This window comes from Leucoraja erinacea, chromosome 17 (assembly GCF_028641065.1).
Source record: "Leucoraja erinacea ecotype New England chromosome 17, Leri_hhj_1, whole genome shotgun sequence".
In the NCBI taxonomy this organism is placed as follows: domain Eukaryota; kingdom Metazoa; phylum Chordata; class Chondrichthyes; order Rajiformes; family Rajidae; genus Leucoraja; species Leucoraja erinaceus.
The window spans coordinates 39128538-39148163 of record NC_073393.1 but is presented as its reverse complement, the minus strand read 5'-3'; the positions used below and the strand labels follow the sequence as shown (position 1 = coordinate 39148163).

Below are 19626 nucleotides of genomic sequence, written 5' to 3'. Positions count from 1 at the left end.
TTTCATTAAGATTAAGATGAAGTAACGTTGGGAGTCGGCAGTATATGTTTGAGATCTTGCATGTTTTCGGATGCTGTTACCATTATCTTAGGAATAGTTTACTTGGACATATCTTATTAGTCCAGGTGTAATAGAATAGATACCTGCAGAGGATTCATTAATTCGTTATTGTATGTAACGACAATGTGAATAGAAATCCAACAGCACGCAAGAAATTGGACCAACTGAGTAAAAGAGGAGAGCTGTTAGGAACAAGCACAACAGTGGCTGTATACAGATTGTGATAGATTAGGATAAATTGTTCACCATGGCTACTGCAGCACAACATAATCATTTTGGCATTGATAGGATCTGTTTCCATTCAGTGGCAGGGTTGAAAGCCTGTATAATTGGTTTCAACTATGGAAAAGATATTTTGAATCCTTGGGCAAAGACTTTATACAACAATGGTTGCTTGCTTGAAGGAATGAATGTTTTCAGGGTGTGGGTGATTGGGCATTTGAAGCTTAGGCAAACAGTGACTGAGTAGAACCTATTAATAGGAACACAAGGAAGACTTTTACAAACAAAGACACATCGTGCTGGTGTAACTCAGTCCTGGAGGAAGCAGCATTTCTGGAGAACATGGATAAAGAACGTTTCAGGTCTTAACCCTTCTTCAGACTTGTTGTGTTGAGGGGGGTGGGGGGAGAAGGCTGAAAGAGAGTTGAATATGAGGTGCTGTTTCTCCAGTTTGCGAGTGGCCTCACTCTGGTAATGGGAGAAAGCCCGGGACGGAATGGTCAGTGTAGGAATGGAAAGGGGAAAATGGTTAGCAGCCAGAAGGTCCAGCAGACAGATTTGACGATCCAGCAGGGAGATCCGAGCATAATTTCTGGGCAAAACAGTGGTCTAGTCTTTGCTCGGTCATGCTGAAATGATTAATTAATAAATTAATGACATCAGCTAATACAAAGGCTAGAAAGGGAAAGTAGATGGTCAGCAGTTTCATGAGGACATGATTGAAGGTGCAAGAAATGGGTCTCGTGGACAACATAAGTTCATAGGAGCATTTGGACAGATAGAAGCTTCTATGAAAATTACAAGATTTCAATTTCAAATATCTGTTGCTTTGGAAGAATAGATACATTTTAAGTATTATTAATTAGGGAAAACATAGTTCAAGTTATTTTTCACACAATCTGCTGGTATCATTGAATTGGTGTTTGGAACTAATTTAATTAAAAATGATTTTATTAAAAATGTTCTTGTTTTAACTAAATTCTTATATATTGCAAACAAATACTAGCAACAAAGATCTTTTTATTTTTGTCTCAATATGCTAGCTAATTAAATATATATATATAAATATAAGAAATTTTACCATTTGTAGGAAATACAGCATACAATTTTAAAATGGTTTGAAATCTAGCCCAAATTAGACTCGGGGCTACACTTCTTGGTCGTTGATTCTTCAATTAGAAATCTATGTTGAGAATTTAATTCTGATTTTTCTTTTCTTAATCTAGTTTATCAGACCCTGCATTGGAAGAGGTTCTTCATGTCAAGAAAATATGTTGAATTTTAGATTATTCTGTTCAAAAGAGCCAAAAGGTAATGTAATCTAAGATAGACACAAAATGCTGGAGTAACTCAGCGGATTGGGCAGCATCTCTGGAGAGGAGGAATGGGTGACATTTCGAGTCGAGACCTTTCTTCAGACTGATCATACATGATAAATGCATCTCTTTAGATTTAAAATGTATCCAGATTAGTTATTTTAAATTTATTAAAAACAAATTGCTGGAAAGATTTGGCACATTAGGTAGCATCCATGGGTAGAGAAACAATTAACTTTTGGAATAAATACATTGTGTCACAACATCTGATGAAAGATGATTAGCTTAAATATTGCTGTGATTCTGATGCTGGCAAACATGCAGAGTACTTCCAGCATTTTACATTGATATTTCAGGGTAGGAGTACATAGTGTTTTTTAATTACTATTTTTGTTTTGCAATTCAGTGCATAGCCTCAACATAACCTTTCCAGTATTTGGTATATGGAATGCTTGCTATAAAATCAAGTACTGCAAAAAAGTGTTCTGGCTGGTCACTACTACCTTTCCCCACAACGCCTCCTTGGAAGACCCTCTGATCAACTGCAATTGCTAACCATGCTAATATTAGATACTAAAACACTATAATTGCGATTGAATACATTTAGAGGCCAAGGTCCAAGCCGTTGTTGACTTGTTTTCCCAAGCATATATGTGGTTATTCCTTGCATTCAAAATCCATAAGACAAACTGTTTAGTTTAGAGATTCAGCGCGGAAACAGGCCCTTTGGCACACCAGGTCCGTGCCGACCAGCGATCCCTGCATATTAACTATCTTACACACACTAAGGACAATTTTTTAAAATATTTACAAGCCAATGTACCCACACACCTGTACGTCTTTGGAGTGTGGGAGGAAACTGATGATCTCAGAGAAAACCCATGCATGTCACGGGGAGACCGTACAAACTCCATCCAGACAGCACCCGTAGTCGGGATCGAACCCAAGCTGCAAGCGCTGTAAGGCAGCAATTCTATGGCTGCACCATCATGCTGCCCTCTATTACCCTTCCCTCGATCCAAAACGCTGTCCATGGAGACCCTGGAAAATGTAAGCTGTCTTTCAGTGGAGGCTGACATGGATGATGAAAATCACTATTGCCTTCAGTGTGCCTTTGGTTGAGAAAGGATGTTTAAAGATGAAGACATCAGTCCTGCTGCCCCACTATTAATCCTCCGTCCCTCGAACGTGACCCCCAAAACGCCACATCCCCATCTCCCCCCATATCTGCCTGGAAAGACCGCTCCCTAAGCTGTCAATTCTTCCCTTGGAGGCTGACATTTCCCTGCAACCGAAAGATGCAACACTTGTCCCTTTATTGCCTTCCCAAGCAATCGTTCCAGGTGCGACAGAGGTTTACCTGCATCTCTCTTCCAACCTCATCTATTGCGTCCTGCTCTAGATGTCAGCAGTGAGACCAAGCGCGAGGTTGGGCGATCGTTTCGCCGAAGCTCGAGAAACCAAGCTGACCTCCCGTTTTCAAGATGAAGACCTCAATCCCTCCATGCCACAAAACCCGGAAATGGTCAGCACCTCATAGGCAGTCATCCACATCGAATTCTCCCCTAATTTTGTTATTCTGAATCCTACCCCCCTGCTCCTCCACAGCCTCTGTCTTGTCCCCACCCACCCCCCCCGCCCCCGACAGTCTGAAAGGGTTCCGGCAAACACCTATTTCTTGCTCCAAAGATCATCCAAAATACCAGCTGAACCAGATTAAACCTAATTGATTCTGAATCCTACATATCCTCCACAGTCTTGTTGAAATCTCCCCAAAATCATCAACATTCCCTGCATTGATACTTTAATCATCCTCAGTTAGCTTAATTGAGTGGCTCTGTCATTCAATTGTCTCAACATCAGGCATCCAAAAAGTACCGGCATATTCATTTTCTTTGTTTTTGTTTATTTTTTGAAAATGTTGGTATAAAGTGTAATCGGTTTTCAACATTCTTGTTCAGGATTTGTGTCCCGATAAATAATCCTGTTGTTCTCCACCCTACCTATGAATCCCCTTGAACCTGGAGGGTTCTATCATGTTGCTTGCTTTAGTCCCATTTGGCTAACCAGTAATTCATTAAATGGGATAATCATGGCCAATGAGAAGAGTGAGTTTCAATGTATTCATTTATTTCTTAGGTTTTGAGAAGTATTTCCCAAAAGATAAACCTTCCTCAGAACCAAAAGCTGCCGACATTAAAGGTAAATGACTGTTTATGTTGTGATTCTCTAATGGGATGTATCATCTGCCTGTAGTACCATTTCTGCCTGTAGTACCATTTCTGCCTGTAGTACCATTTCTGCCTGTAGTACCATTTCTGCCTGTAGTACCATTTCTGCCTGTAGTACCATTTCTGCCTGTAGTACCAGTACCATTTCCAGTATTCTTTTGCTACTGATATTTGAAATGGTTTCAATTTTAATCACAGCCTTTTCAGCCATTTCATTATTAATTCTCGGGTTCTGAGTGTTATTGGCAAGGCTGCTATATATGCCCTTTCCTAGTTTCCCCAATAACATATATGAGTGGCTTCCAAGAGCCGTTAAAGGTCATCTACTTGATGTAGAACATGGCAGGTTTCCTTTCTTATGGGATATTAATAAATAATTTTTAACAATCCCGAGGCGTTGTGCTAATTTTTGTTGAATCCAGTTTTTTATTCCAAATTATGCTATAGGTATTGTGAATAAAAGCCCTCCAGATTACTAATGAAAATGTAATTTATATAATCATACCTGCACAATATTTCTTGCTATTAGTTTATCCTACTATTAGATCTTCCCATTAGGTCACTTTTTCACCTGGATTGTAATGGATGTTTAGTGCTAATAAATCCACTATTGTTCAGGATCAAATGTTATTTTATAATGTGATATCTTCACCTATAGCAAAGGCAAAGGAGTCTGGAGGAAGTACTGGAGGTGGACCAGGAGGCAGTAGTAAGAAAAGCGGGAAAAAAGAGCAATCCACCTGGTGGAACCGGATACAGAAGGTTTGTTGTGTAGGCAATGCCATGGTTAATTTAACTTGTCTTCACCCTCAACCACTTGTCTTTTGACTTTTCTTATTTTGTTCAAGTTAAAGATGTAGCCATGGGCACTCGCAAGGACCCCAGTTATGCCTACCATTTTGGCAGATGTCGATATGTCCTAGTTTCAAAGTACACTGCCACCATTCCCTAACTCTTTCTCTACTACATCAATGACTGCATCAGAGCTGCCTCCTGCACCCATGCAGAACTCATTGATTTCATTAACTTTACCACTAACTTCCACCCTGCCCACAAATTCATGGACTATGTCAAACACCTCTCTCCCCTTTCTTGATCTCTCGGTCTCAATTACAGGGAGATGATCAACTAACGTCTACATCAAATCCGCCAACTTCCAGTTATTTGGACTACACAAAAACTCTGTCCTCTACTATCAATTTTTCTGCCTCTGCCGCATATGCTCCCTAGAGGAGGCTTTCCATTCTTCGACATCCAAGATGACTTCTTTCTTTACGAAACGTGGTATCCCCGGCTGTGATAGATGGATCCCTCACCCGTGTCTTCGCTGTATTTGTTCTGCTCTTGCTCCCTCTCCCCCAGATGGAACAGATCCCCTGGTCCTCGCCTTTCACCCACCAGCCTCTGTATCCAACACATCATTCTCCAACATTTCCACCACCTTCAAAATGTTCCCGCCACCTGTCATATCTTCCCATCTCCACTCCTTCCAGGGTTACGTAGAGATAATTTCCTCCATAACTCCTTGATTTACGCACCCACCCCCCCCCAAGTACTTTCCTCTGTAACCACAGGAGATTTAAGACCTGTCCTTGTACATCCTCCCTCACATCCATCCACGGATCCCAGCAATCCTTCCGGGTGAAACGTATACATCCTGCAAACACATCTACTGCATCCAGTGTTTCTACTGTGGCCTCTTTCACATTGGTGAGACCAAGCATAGACTTGGCAACCATACTACAGAACACTTGTATTCGGTCCACCAAGTCCTACTAGTTCTCCAGATTGCTAGCCATTTTAACTCTTCTCATTCCCAAAATGACCTTTCAGTTCTGGGGCTCCTCTATTACCAGAGTGAGGCCACATGCTTCATATTCTGCTTGGGTAGATTATTACCTAACGGTATGGATATTGAATTCTCCATTTTAGGTAACTGACCTAAAAACACTGCTCCCTCCTCTCCTCCCTTCACAGTTCTTTACCTAGACTAATTTTCATTTCTTCTCTCGCCCTCCCCTTCCACTCATATTCCTGTCTTTGCCCTGACGATTCTCACCTCTTCTAGCCTTATCTCATACCTTGTGTCTTTTCATCACTGAGCTTTTTAGCTAGCCGTCTGCCTATCCCCCCCCCCCCCCCCATTGCCCCCCCCCCCCCCCCCCCCCCCCCCCCCCCCCCCCCCTCGTATCCACTATAATTCACTAGGCTTCCTCCTGCCCCTCCAATCTTCCAGCTTTCTTCCACACTCCCACCACAGTTGGTCTGCAGAAGGGTCCTGAACTGCAACATCACCTATCTATGTTCTGCAGCGATGCTGCCTGACCTGCTGAGTTACTCCAACACATTGTGTCTCTATTTTTTAAATCAAGCCTGATTAATTAGGTCACACTATTAATACACATGAGGTGACTTGATAAGAACAAATGCTGTTTTGCAACAGTGATTCATGCATTCAACCCTTACTGTAATTTGATATTTAACTATGACTTCACTGTTTATTAATTGAAAAGTCTCCATACTGGAAACCTTAGCTAATCTTGTAATGATTTGATTGTCATTGATTTCCATGAATGGATGACATGAGTCACATTTTTAATGTTTGCATTCATTGTAGGGAGATCTACCATGGGATGACAAGGAATTCCGCTATTTGGCTGTGGGAATAGCTGGACTTATCTCTGGATTCATGTATTTCTACTACCGAGACCCAGGCAGGGAGATAACTTGGAAAGATTTTGTGAGCTACTATCTGGCCCGAGGTGTGGTAAGTAATTTTAAAATCAGCCTTCTCCACTGCAAGAAGTACATGATATCAGGGCACATGTACAACTTGCATTCCCCCTCTCGTCCCCCCACCTGTTTACATATGATCTGCACATCATGAACCATGGTGTTTGCCCATTTGAATAAGGAGGCTCCAAGTGCACTTGCCTCAGCCTTTCCACCCCCTCATGTCTGTGTGGTCTCACCGCACACAGTCCCTGCTTTTGATCCTGATTGGGAAGTATAATTTGGCAAGGGTGCAACAGGGATTGCTATTTTGTACCCATTTGAACTGACAGGTACTGGAATTAATCTTTTTTTTCTCTCTCCTGCAATTGTGACTTTTATATGATTTCATAGGACTTTTCTAGGTCATAAAATTTTTACTATTTCAATTTCTAGAAATCATCTCCTGGTACAATGAAAGAATATGGCTTTGTAAATGCAGATTAAAATGTGCACAATTTTATGCAGGCTTAATTGTTGCAAAAAAGTAGAAAATCCTTTGGGCCAAAGTTTTGACTGACAGAAATCAGTGATAGGATGTAGCAAGACAGTGATAGTGTCTCTGACAAAGTAATGGATCTGTGCAGTACCTGAACCTTCTTCTGCATGACAGGATTTATTGCTGTGTAAGCTGGCTTTCTTATCTTCACATTCGGATGAAGGATTAATGACCTGATATATTAACTGTTTGTTTCTCTGTGGATACTGCCTGACTTGCTGATGATTTTTGGCACATTTTACTTTTATGTCAGAGGAGTTTGTCTCTCTAGCACCTTAAGACAATCTTCTCAGAACTACAATATGGTTGGCAGCAAATAGTGGTTGGGCTCAGTGATGTGCACAGTTCAATACAATACGGCAATACGGTTTTATTCGTCACATTGCACATAAAGTGCAAGTGAAATGAACTATTAACTGGGAGCGGATACCATTGATGTTAGGAGATTTGCCAAGGCATAGCCCTACTTCCAAGTATTTTAGAAAATCCAATGATATGGACATTACTTGCACTAAACATGTTTAGTCATTCATTTCAAGCAAGTATGAAGTTAATAGTGCCACACCAATACGGGCAGCATATTGACTGGTCATCCTGTTAATTTATATGTTAGTCTGGGCAGAGGTGGAAGCAAAAGATTTGAGTGTGCTGGTAATCATGCCTGCCACTGATAGTGCTGTCCCTATGGTACAGGTTGGGTGCAAACGTCACTGCAGCAGGTGGAACAGATCTGTAAGCAGCTGATATGGAGTCTGCAAAGCCAATTCACTGCAGTCACTGACAGGTAGGTGTGCCAGGGCCCACAAATACTTTCCATTTTTACCAAATTTTACAACACAGAAGGAGACTGTTAGGTCAGTTGTGCCCGTGTTGCCTCTGCGAAAGCATTCAATCTTCCCAAACATTCCCTTTCTCCATGCATTTTAAATCAAAGGCCTTTTTTATTTTTCATGGAGATACCATGGTGGGTTGACACCATGTTTGTCCTGTTGTTTCCTTATCTCCATGGCTTGCATTCATATAATCAGCTTCCACTTAAGATATGAAGTGATGCATTCAAACAAATCCTAGCATTACCGTAAAAACTTGATCACCAAAGAGCAAAGGCATGAACTCAACTATACGTTCCAAATAGATGCACTCTAAGTAATATGAATGTTAATATTTTGAGTGATGCTGAACCGATATCATATTCTTTATGTATCTTCATGGTCCACAGAACAAAATAATGTCTGTGCAGCATCTCCCTGATTGTTCACATTGATTAATAATCAATGATCTGAATCATAATAATATCAAAGAAAATTTGCATGAAATGCAAATAAAAATGAAAACTCTAGAAATCCTTAGTTCAGGCCACTTTCTCATCCACACTGGGTCACTTTTAGAGAGGCCAAATAATTTACAAACCCGCGTGTCTTTGGGATGTGGGAGGAAACTCGTGCGTTCACAGGGAGAATGTGCAAACTTCACACAGACAGCACCAGAGATCAGGATTCAACCTGGGTCTCTGGTGCTGTGAATTGAAGAATAGTTAGTATTTATGTATTATTCTCTAATTGAATATTAGTGAATAAAAGATATCTGCTTACACAATAATGAACATTAACTGAAATCTGCAATTAATATAACTGGTGATCTAATTTCCTTCCTTTCATTTACATGAGGAAATGTATTAACTTTCCTTTTAATCTCCCATTATATCTCATTAATCCCTCTCATGGTCGATGGAATGAGGAATCTATCTCTCACTGGCGTTTTGAGTCTTATTAAAGGCTCCATTGACCTGCTGAATATTTGCATAATTAGCCTCCTGCTGAATATGAGTTGGGTTGATGGCTGTATATCTCTAAACAAGAGGTCCAGGCATGAATCCATTGTGGACTAGGTAGAATGCTTGCATCTCGGTCCTCAATAACCTGTACCATCATGCATAACATTCAAGCTGCACTCATACCTTAAAACCGAACACTGAGAACTAAACAAGTCAGTCAGTGTCTCTGCTCAAAGTAGTTGGAAATATAACAAGCAATTTGTCTTTTGAAATCTGGTAATCCTCATACCTGTTCGTGGTTTTTTATTTCGTGAATTTGTTCTGTTTGACTTGGATTAGGAAACTTTTAATTGCCTCTTTTAATAAAAACTGAAGTCAAAGCACTCTAGTATATTAATATCAGCAATTCGTGATATTGTAAAACATTGGTAGTGCATATTTAAACTTTCTATGGGAGCCAAGTGATCCAGTGATGGATATCAACATGTCACATGAAAACAAAAGCTTGATAATCCCATTTAGGCAGGATACTGATCTACAGGCATCCAGTTATAACCCTGTGGAAGGTATCTTCACACCATTAGTTCCTCGGCCAAGCGCATATACCAATTGTTCACAAGTGTGGTTCCTCTTGTACTGAACTATATTACTATTGCTGTAAAACAGACTGGAAACTAGAATGTAAAAATTGTAAATGGTGTGGTAACCTTGTTGGTTGAAACCTGTAAATACAGCTGTATGTTTATCATACTTTCATTAGTATATTAAGGAGAGTGGTGTTAAATAATCACTTGCCAGGCCAATAGACAAACCGGCCAATAACAGCCCAAATACATATGCTGAAATTTATACTTTGTGATTTATATTGTAGGTGGTTGATGCACTGGTTTTAAATTTCTAGAATTCCTTAGACTCGGAGAAGGTTCCATTCGTCTGGAAAATAGTGAATGTTACTTGTTTTTAAAAGGGACAGAAACCAAGAAACTATAGGCCAGTAAGTTTAATATCTGTCATATGCAGACATTTAGAATCTGTTAATAAAGGCATTTTACCAATGCATTTAGAACAACTCCAGGCAATCAAGTACATTCAGCACAGTTTTCCACCGTTTCTTTTTTGTTGGTTCGTGCAGGAACTTGGAAAAGTTTGCATTTTAATTCCATGTCCAGTATCTTCGATGCTGTCTGTGTAGTTTGGAACTATAGTTCTCCAGAATGTTAAAGCATTATTTTTTTTTATTTTTTTTTTAATTATTTATTTCGAACAGAATAAAAGAAAATGTGAAACGGCATACAAAAAAACAAAACAAAAATATTTATAAAGTGTCATAAACAATATCTATGAATAAATGAAATCATATGTGTCCGAAAAGGAGCAGGAAGAAGCCAAAGCTTATTAATTCTCACCCCTTATTCAACTATATTAATTTCAATTTGATCATTTTCTTGTAGTGGGAGTAAAATCTTAATTCAATTTACTGCCAGCCTTTTAAATCAGTTTATTTCTCATTTGAGGTTGATCGCCTAGAAGTTGTCAACAAGCAGTTTGTTCGAGTGATTTTCAACCCAGGAACCAAAAGTGATGCTGTAAGTTGTCTAATCTTTTTTTCTCTTTTTTTCTTATTGATAACTATAAATTGTTATTTTTCCCTTTCGTCTGCACTCTCTTAAATGTGCCACTCTCTGAAATGTGCCAGGACCCTGAGTCCTTGAAATTCTGCAGAGCTCCACTTCCTGTGCTCCCTTTAAACTTCCTGGGTTTGCTGGAAAATTTATTGCGCGATTTGTTACACCTCTTCAGAAAAAACAAAGTAAAGGAGCATTGAAGTATTAATAGGACATCTAATTGTGTAAAAAATCTACCAGTCTGACACCACCAGTCCCTACTGTATTGATTAACAGAGGTTTACTGTATGTGATTTGTTCAAACTGTTCCTTATGGTGTTTTGGAAAGAACTGCAGATACTGATCTAAGATTGACACAAAATGCTGGAGTAAATCAGCGATACAGGCAGCATCTCTGAAGAGAAGGAATGGGTGACTTTTCGGGTCGAGACCCTTCTACAGATGGTGTATTGATTCCTTATGGTGTATTGATTAGTTTATGGCAGTCAAGATGACGAATACTGCTTTATGGGGGATTTCTTTCAAGCTTGTTTACATCAAGCATTCCTGCTATTACATGATCCCAGATAGTGGATTGACAGATGTGCTCAAGTTTCTATCAAGACGTGCAAGGTCTCCACCGAAGCATAAGAGTACTGTAAGTGAAAAAGGATATTGGGGATATTTTTGAGAACTTGGAGTTCTTGCATGAAACTCCTGCATTGGTGGCAGAAGGTGCAGATCACCTCACAAGCTTCCCACTAACATACGCCATCTGCTGAAGAGTCAGCAACAAGAAGGTTGTTAGCTAAGCTACAAAACTGGAGTGAAAGCAAGTCATCCAGCACAAGTGATGTCTAAAATAGAAAAGAGGAAGGATAGATCCTTTGGGTCATTCACCCTTTCGATGCTACCCACAGTGAGTTCATTCCTCATGTGATGAAACAAAGTGACTTAATGAAACAAGATGCCGCCCTTGCGGACTGTAAATCGGGAGCTCAAACGGTTAAAGACCTGTGACCTGCGAGCTGTGTAAACTGGGAGCTGACTATTTCCTTTGGTTTCACCTTGATGCACCCAAGCCTTTCATATGAAACATTTTAATGAAACAATTATTGAAAATTCAATTCCAAACAGTTTTAAGGGATTTTCTCAGTTTCTTCAAATCCTGTGTGCACATTTGTCTTCAATTGTTGAAAATAATTCCAATTTTAAGGGATTGAGTTGTGTACGCCTATCATATAAAATAATTTGCGTGAAAAATGAATGCACGGCAAAAAAGCAAAGTGACACGAGGAGAAATAAATTCACACAGCAAGTGATTGTGGTATGTGCCACAGGAGGTAGTGGAAGCAATATTACATTTAACAAGCAGCTGGGTAAGTAGCTGAAAGGAAAATAAATACAGGGTTAAGAGAAGAGGGTAGATTAAGGGGACTCGGTATATTTCTTTTGCAAAGAGCCATTACAGATTTGACAGGCTTAATGTCTGTAACAAATTCTGTGATGGTCCTGAAAAGAGAATCAAAGCACCTATTTGTAAATTATGTTCTTTCTATCGTAATAAAGGGAATAATATAATCCAAGTTAAGCTTTTTAAATCGAAAGCCATTTAAAATTATTTGGAAAAGAATGGAGCAAAATCGCTGGATGTAATTTCTTTCAAGTAAAATTCCGTTAAATGTTCAAATTGGGTATTATATGTGTGCATATATATGTTACAGGAGTGTTTACTAATCTAATGTTTGGTCCTCTGTTATCAGAGTTATGTATGGTTTAACATTGGAAGTGTGGATACATTTGAGCGCAATTTGGAAACTGTGCAACAGGAAATAGGAATCGAACCTGCAAATCGTGCTGCTGTGGTGTATAACACGGAAAGCGATGGGTGAGCAGGAAATTAAATATACGTTTGCGCTTCTGGTCCTTTAAGATGCATGTCGCTGTCGGTGTATGTATGGTTCGGACATATAATTAACTCTGCTATTTCTGCTAAAGAAAATATGGGCACTATCAAATGGACGTAGAGGAATTAGTGAGCTAGCTGGCATCATACTATTCAAAGAGTGGCTAGTGAAGCAATGCACTACAGCATTCAGGTCACCACTTGCACATAAATGACTAGTTTCTTTGCTCTTTGCCAGTTGGATCTAGATTCCTGAAAATGCAATGTGATTTAACCTTAAACCATCTTCTGCGATGTTCAGTTCTCTCCACTTGCTTCTCAGGGGTAAATAGGGATGGGCATTAATATTAGATCTTCTAAGCTCCGAGTGAACAATAATTATGTTTTCTCTTCCATTATGTGCATTTCCCTAAGTCTCCTACTTTTTCAAGTATTTTGTTTCTTTAATATAATAGAAACATACAAAAATAGGTGCAGGGGTAGGCCATTTGGCCCTTCTGGCCAGCACTGCCATTCAATATGATCATGACTCATCATTGAAAATCAGTACCCCGCTCCTGCTTTTTCCCCCCATCGCTTGATTCTTTTAGCCCTAAGAGCTAGATCTAACTCTCTCTTGAAAACATCCAGTGAGTTGGCCTCCACTGCCTTTGGTGGCAGGGAATTCCACAGATTCTGAGTGAAGAAGTTTTTCCTCATCTCAGTCCTAAATGACCTTCACCATATTTTTAAACTGTGACCCCTAGGCTGGACTCTCCCAACATTGGGAACATTTTTCCTGCACTTGCACTCACCCTTCTTTTTCACCCCTTCACCCTTCATTTCTTCTTCAAATTGTATTGATTTGCGTGCTTGTCTTTTATTTTTCTATGATGAAGAGAGGTCAAGTCGAGTCAAGTCAAGTTTATTTGTCACATACACATACGAGATGTGCAGTGAAATGAAAGTGGCAAATTATAAACACAATCATAACACACATATTCTTTTACATAATAAATAATGGAAGGAAAAACGTTCAGTAGAGTTAGTCCCTGGTGAGATAGGCGTTTACAGTCCGAATGGCGTCTGGGAAGAAACTCCTTCTCAACCTCTCCGTTCTCACCGCATGGCAACGGAGGCGTTTGCCTGACCGTAGCAGTTGGAACAGTCCGTTGCACCTGGAATGTGGATTTGACTACTTTCTTTTAAAATGCTGACTAGCCGGCCTTACATTTCAAAATGTTTTTAAATTAAAGTTAATTGGCAGAAAATCGAGCTTAAGTTAGAGCAACCATTTTATGTCTGGTCTTTTGTTGAATGTACATTTTTGTTCTGTTTTCAGTTCATTCATGTTAAGTATATTACCCACGCTGTTGCTGATTGGTTTTTTACTGTATACACTGCGACGAGGATCTATGGCAGCTGGTCGTGGGGGACGAAGTGGCGGACTCTTTAGTGTTGGTGAAACAACAGCAAAAATGCTGAAGGATGAGATTGATATCAAGTTCAAAGATGTTGCAGGATGCGAAGAAGCTAAATTGGAAATAATGGAATTTGTCAACTTTCTGAAAAACCCGAAGCAGTACCAAGATTTAGGGGCCAAGATCCCAAAGGTATGATCACCAGATTTTATACAAAACTATGTTGGTAACCGAAAGTCTGTTTGAGGCAGATTCAGATTCTTACAAGAATTTTCCAATCACAGCCCTTTATGTACGAACTATGTAGAGATTCTAGTGCCCTCGATGTCAACAATGTACTTGCAGTGTTCGACAGCACTGGGCCTTTACGTGCTGGAGTTTAGAAGGTTGAGGGGGGGGGTACCTCATTGAAACTTATAGAATAATGAATGGCATAGATAGAGTGGATGTGGAAAGGATGTTTCCACTGGTGGGAGTGTCACAGCCTCAGAATTAAAGAGTGCTCTCCTAGAAAGGAGAGAAGGAACTTCTTTAGTTAGAAGGTTGTTAATCTGTGGAACTCATTGCCACAGAGGGCTGTGGAAGCCAAGTTAGTGGATATTTTTAAGGCAGAGCTAGACAAATTCTTGATTAGAACGGGTGTCAAGGGTTATGGGGAGAAGGCTGGAAAATGGGATTAGGAGGCAGAGATCAGCCATGATTGAATGGTGGAGTAGACTCGAAGGGCCGAATAGCCTAATTCCACTCCTATAACTTGTGAATGTGTGAAAACCTGTACAATGTTCCAAACCTTTATTCCAATCCCTCACTATAAGTTGTATGTAAGCAGGCTGCGTCTTGTGGAATTTTACAAAAAGAGCTGTATGCACATCCAAAATAAAGCTAGAGTAGGCTAATATTTCTAAAGTATCTCCCAAGCACTTCACATGCAATGATGTCTTAGGCTGACAGTTGCTGTATTGATTCACTTTGTCACTCCCTCATTTTGATTTTTTTTATGGATCTTAACAAATAGAATATTAATTCATTAAAATTATTTTAATTACCTTCCAAAACAGTTACATTGTACAAATGTATGATATAGGATTTCTAATTTTGTACAAGCTCAGTGTATGGGTTGTGTGCATGCCCAATTTATGTTACAATGTTTACAAAATCATATCAAAAATGCTCTCTTCACTTATTTTATTTCTCGAGATCTTAGAAATTGAAACTGCACTGATTTCCTAACAGCCTGCGGTAATACTCATTTGTTACAGGGTGCTATCCTGTCTGGACCACCAGGAACTGGGAAAACGCTATTGGCAAAAGCAACTGCTGGGGAAGCAAATGTTCCTTTTATAACTGTGAATGGCTCTGAATTCCTAGAGATGTTTGTTGGTGTTGGACCTGCCAGGGTAAGAGCTGTAATTTTGCATTCCATTTGTTTTGCCACTAATCCGCTGCCAACACTCGTAATGAAGATTGTTTCATCAGACTTCTAATCCTCATCTAGTGATGTCAGAAGCAGTAGAAACAAAGAACTGCAGATGCTGGTTCAGCAGGCCAGGCAGCATCCATGGAGAACATGGATAGGTGACGTTTGGGGTTGAGACCCTTCTACAGACTGAATTATCAATCTGATGCTGCCTGACCTGCCGAGTTACTCCAGCACTTTGTGTCCTTTTGTCTAATAATTTTACTTTCTTGAAATATAAATTATTATTATTGTTATCCGTCTTTCATTAAGTTACTCCTGTTTTAAGATTTGTGTTAATTTCACTTTCCTTAAGGAAAAATAAAAAAATTGTGTTTTGTTTGTTTTGATGTCTAAAATGAAAAAAAGATTTCCAAAATCTGTATTGCAAATTCTGTACTGCACCCTATTCATGTGCAGTCTCGGGATATAGCTAAGAAGGAAGCTTGCAGAATTTTGAAAGTAAGATCCTCATTATTTTTGGAAATTTGAAATATTTGTATGGGGGATCTCTAACATGCTCATTCTTACGCCTGTCCAGTAAATCGTGGACAACAAATGTCAAGAGCATTGTTTAAGATATCCTCGTTAAATACACCTCGTCCTCGTGCAGTCAGGATGTGGGGTAATCATTTTGTTAATGTTCTGATCAACTACAGGCCTTAAACTATTCCTTTGCCAAAAGGTTTGTTTACGTACCTGCTCACACAATCAGGGAATGCTTGTTTGACTGGAAACCTGTAGAGTTGTAAGATGTTACTTTACACACCTGAGTTGATTTTGACTCCTAGAAAAAAGGAACTGCAGATGCAGGTTTACAAAAAAAAAAGACACAAAGTTCTGGAGTAACTGAGCGGGTCTGGCAGCATCCCTGAAGAACAAGTTCTGTTGCAAGGACAATACAACATTAATATTTCTATATTAGGTAACTTGTCAGAAAACAATAATTGGAACATTACCAATTATTACCACGGTGATTCCTTTCCAGGTACGGGACATGTTTGCAATGGCACGGAAGAATTCTCCCTGTATTCTTTTCATTGACGAGATTGATGCTGTCGGTAGGAAGCGAGGAAGGGGAAACTTTGGTGGACAGAGTGAACAAGAGAACACCTTAAATCAGCTGCTGGTTGAAATGGATGGTATGTGACAAGAGTAGAGGTTCCCATAATTCGTGATTAGATGGTACATATGCAATTTAATGTGCCTAATAATTAAAATGGAGCAATGTAGTAATTAAAATGTAAATAATTAAATTGTCTAGAAGCTAGATTTTGTTGTATTTGTGCTTTATATTTAATGTCCAATTTACTTGCAACTATCATCTATAAATAAAACAACCAACATGTCAAGCATTGAAAGTTAAATGTAGCACTAGAAGAGGGATAGTATGGTTACATTCCCAGGGTTAGTTTATTAGCCAAATAATTAGTTGAAAGCTTGAAAAATAATCTCCCATCTCCAGTGCAGCAAGGTGTCTGTCTTTGTATCTCTCAATAATGCCTTACATTTCATATACCATGGCCACTATATTTTTGTAAGATCAAAGTTAAATACACAGGTAAAACAAGATACAATAATAATTTATGGTTTTCACTTTAGAATATAATTCCCAAAATAACTGGAAATTGCAAACTGCACAACCCTGTCCAATGGTTGCCTGCTTAACGCAGACTGAGAAATTTGTGACCCACATTCAAGATTTAAACAAGACTGGCATTTCATTCCAATAACGAGGGAATCCTGCATTATCAATGGTGCTGTCTTTAGGAGGGGAACTTGGGGGTGACTGTCTAAAAAAATTTAATTAAATTATGTAATTTTGTTTCTCCCAGAGGATTATGAGACTTTGAAACACTCTTCCTAAAAGGGAGCAGACTCTTTGAATATAGTTAATTCACTGGTAGATAGATTCTTAATAAGCAAAGGGCTGAAAGGTGACATGGGTTGAAGTTACAATCTGATCTGCCATTAAACAGGCTTGTGGGGCCGAGTGGTCTGTTCCTACTCTTGAGTTGTATGTTTGTGCGTTCAAACTCAAACAGTCTGCCCTGGGGGAGACTATAAGTGGTATATTCATAGTGGTATAGTCATAAATAATCTGCTTGGAGAGTAAGCAGAGGAAGAGAAATACATTTCATAGAGAGAGAGAGAGAATAACACATTGGAATGTAAGATGCAGTTCTGCAGTTGCAGGGAATTCCAACTAAATGAACATGTTTGCTGAAAATTTCATAATAAATGAGAGATTCAGATTTCCATTATGGAAAATTACAAGACTTTTCAGTAGAAAATTGTTGGCTTAGAATAAAATGGTTAATTTGAAGTAACATTTTGAACATTGAGAATTTGAAAATTTACTAAGATGCTGGCAAGGTGAATATTATAATAATTATATCATTATTAATACCGTGTCAATGTATGTAACTGTCCGATTATGCAATTCTTAACATCTTTGTTGTTATTATTTTTAGGATTTAATACCAGTACCAATGTTGTTGTACTGGCAGGAACTAATCGACCTGATATTCTTGACCCAGCGTTGATGAGACCTGGCAGATTTGATAGACAAATTTATATTGGTACGTTGACATCTAATGTATTATGTAACCGGTTGAATTTGAGTTATGTGCAGGTGATAATGTAAACAACTAACAAATTTCTTACCAAACAGCTGTTGAGGTAAATTAGAAAAAATGTGACAAAAACACTCTTAAAATAGTGTTTAGTTTAGTTCAGAGTTACAGCGCAGAAACAGGCCCTTTGGCCCAACGAGTCTGTGCTGACCAGAGATCGCAGCACACTAGCACTATCTTACATATAGTAGGGAAAATGTTACGATTACACCAAGCCAATTAACCTACAAAGCAGTACATTTTTGGAATGTGGGAGGAAACCCACGCAGGTCATGGGGAGAACGTACAAACTCAGTATAGACAAGCACCCGTAGTCAGGGTCGAATCCAGGTGCCTGACGCCATAAGGCAGCAACTCTAGCACTGCGCTACAGTGCTTAAAATCTTCGATGTTTAAATGACTAGAATTTCTGTATTTATTTAAAGGGTAGTGTCTGCATTTATTTCAGCTAATTTTGCACCCAAATTCCAGGTCGAAACAGTAAGTGTTGAAAAGTTGGTCTAAATAGGTAGGTCGGTATTACACCCTTATTAGGATCTTGGGTACTTGAATTTAGGTTTTATTAGAGGTCTGCTGATCTTGTAAAAGAGAAATATTATTGAAAATCAAAAAATTATAAATGCTGGAGTGATGTGAATTAAAAGCCAAGGATGATGGATAGCAGATCAGGCAGCATCTGTGGAATGAGAAGCAGGTTTGACATAAAGCAATTATGATAGTCTGAAGTATCAGACACTGATACACAATTATAGTTTTCCCGTAACGTTGTCACAAGAATGTGATTGTTGAATTTGTCTCAATTGTTAAACTACTACTTTAATGTAAAGAGAGGGAGGTTAGAGTTTTAATAGATAGTATTTATGGCACCGATAGATTTATTTAAATTTGTGTCACTCGTTCAAATGCAGGTATTATTCAAGCTCAAAATAAATATATAATATCTAATGTGGGAGGAAACCCATGCAGGTCATGGGGAGAACGTACAAACTCAGTATAGACAAGCACCTGTAGTCAGGGTCGAATCCAGGTGCCTGACGCCATAAGGCATAATAAATATTATGGTAGATAGTCTGAGGAAGGGTTTCGGCCCGAAACGTCGCCTATTTCCTTCGCTCCATAGATGCTGCTGCACCCTCTGAGTTTCTCCAGCATTTTTGTGTACCATATAATATCTAATGTTCATTTTGTTTCATTCAAAATAAAATGTGAAAATGTTAGACATAAAGCCAATAGTTTACAGTAAAGATGCCAGTTTTATAGTTTACTTAAATTTGATCTATCTTTGTTATTGTTATTTGCAGGTCCTCCTGATATTAAAGGGCGAGCATCCATTTTCAAGGTGCACCTGAGTCCATTGAAAATGAATTCCAGTATCAGCAAAGATTCATTGGCACGTAAACTCGCTGCACTGACTCCAGGTTTCACTGGTGAGACTCAGATAAAGAATGTAAACTTTGTTAAGTTGCTGCTTCTGTGTGGCGTACAGTCGGTATCGAATATGCCTCTATTACCAAGCATCCGTGTTCGTAGTCCCCAAATATTCATGAGACAAAAGTTGAGTGTCACATTTTAAATTATTTCCAACAATTATGAAAGAAAAAATAAAAATAAAAGGTATATGGGTGAAGATAGAATAAAGACAGACATTGATTTAATATCATTGTTTAGAAAGTTATTGTGATTTGTGGGTTCAAACACTCTTACTGCAGTCTGAACTTTTAGGCTGAAATCGTTGTCAGATGGATGAAAT

At 39.0% G+C, this 19626-nt stretch overlaps 1 protein-coding gene across 1 annotated transcript in view; it reads left to right on the top strand.

Annotated features, from left to right (window-relative positions):
• The window catches only part of LOC129705444 (AFG3-like protein 2), a 31649-nt gene that overhangs the window by 2464 nt on the left and 9559 nt on the right, over window positions 1-19626 (top strand). Inside the window, exons 2-12 of the mRNA XM_055649015.1 lie at window positions 1509-1593; window positions 3738-3800; window positions 4488-4591; window positions 6447-6596; window positions 10389-10460; window positions 12242-12366; window positions 13706-13976; window positions 15044-15181; window positions 16229-16382; window positions 17715-17822; window positions 19178-19303. Of these exons, the coding sequence (XP_055504990.1) occupies window positions 1509-1593; window positions 3738-3800; window positions 4488-4591; window positions 6447-6596; window positions 10389-10460; window positions 12242-12366; window positions 13706-13976; window positions 15044-15181; window positions 16229-16382; window positions 17715-17822; window positions 19178-19303 (1396 nt within the window). The remainder of the gene's footprint in view (window positions 1-1508; window positions 1594-3737; window positions 3801-4487; window positions 4592-6446; window positions 6597-10388; window positions 10461-12241; window positions 12367-13705; window positions 13977-15043; window positions 15182-16228; window positions 16383-17714; window positions 17823-19177; window positions 19304-19626) is intronic.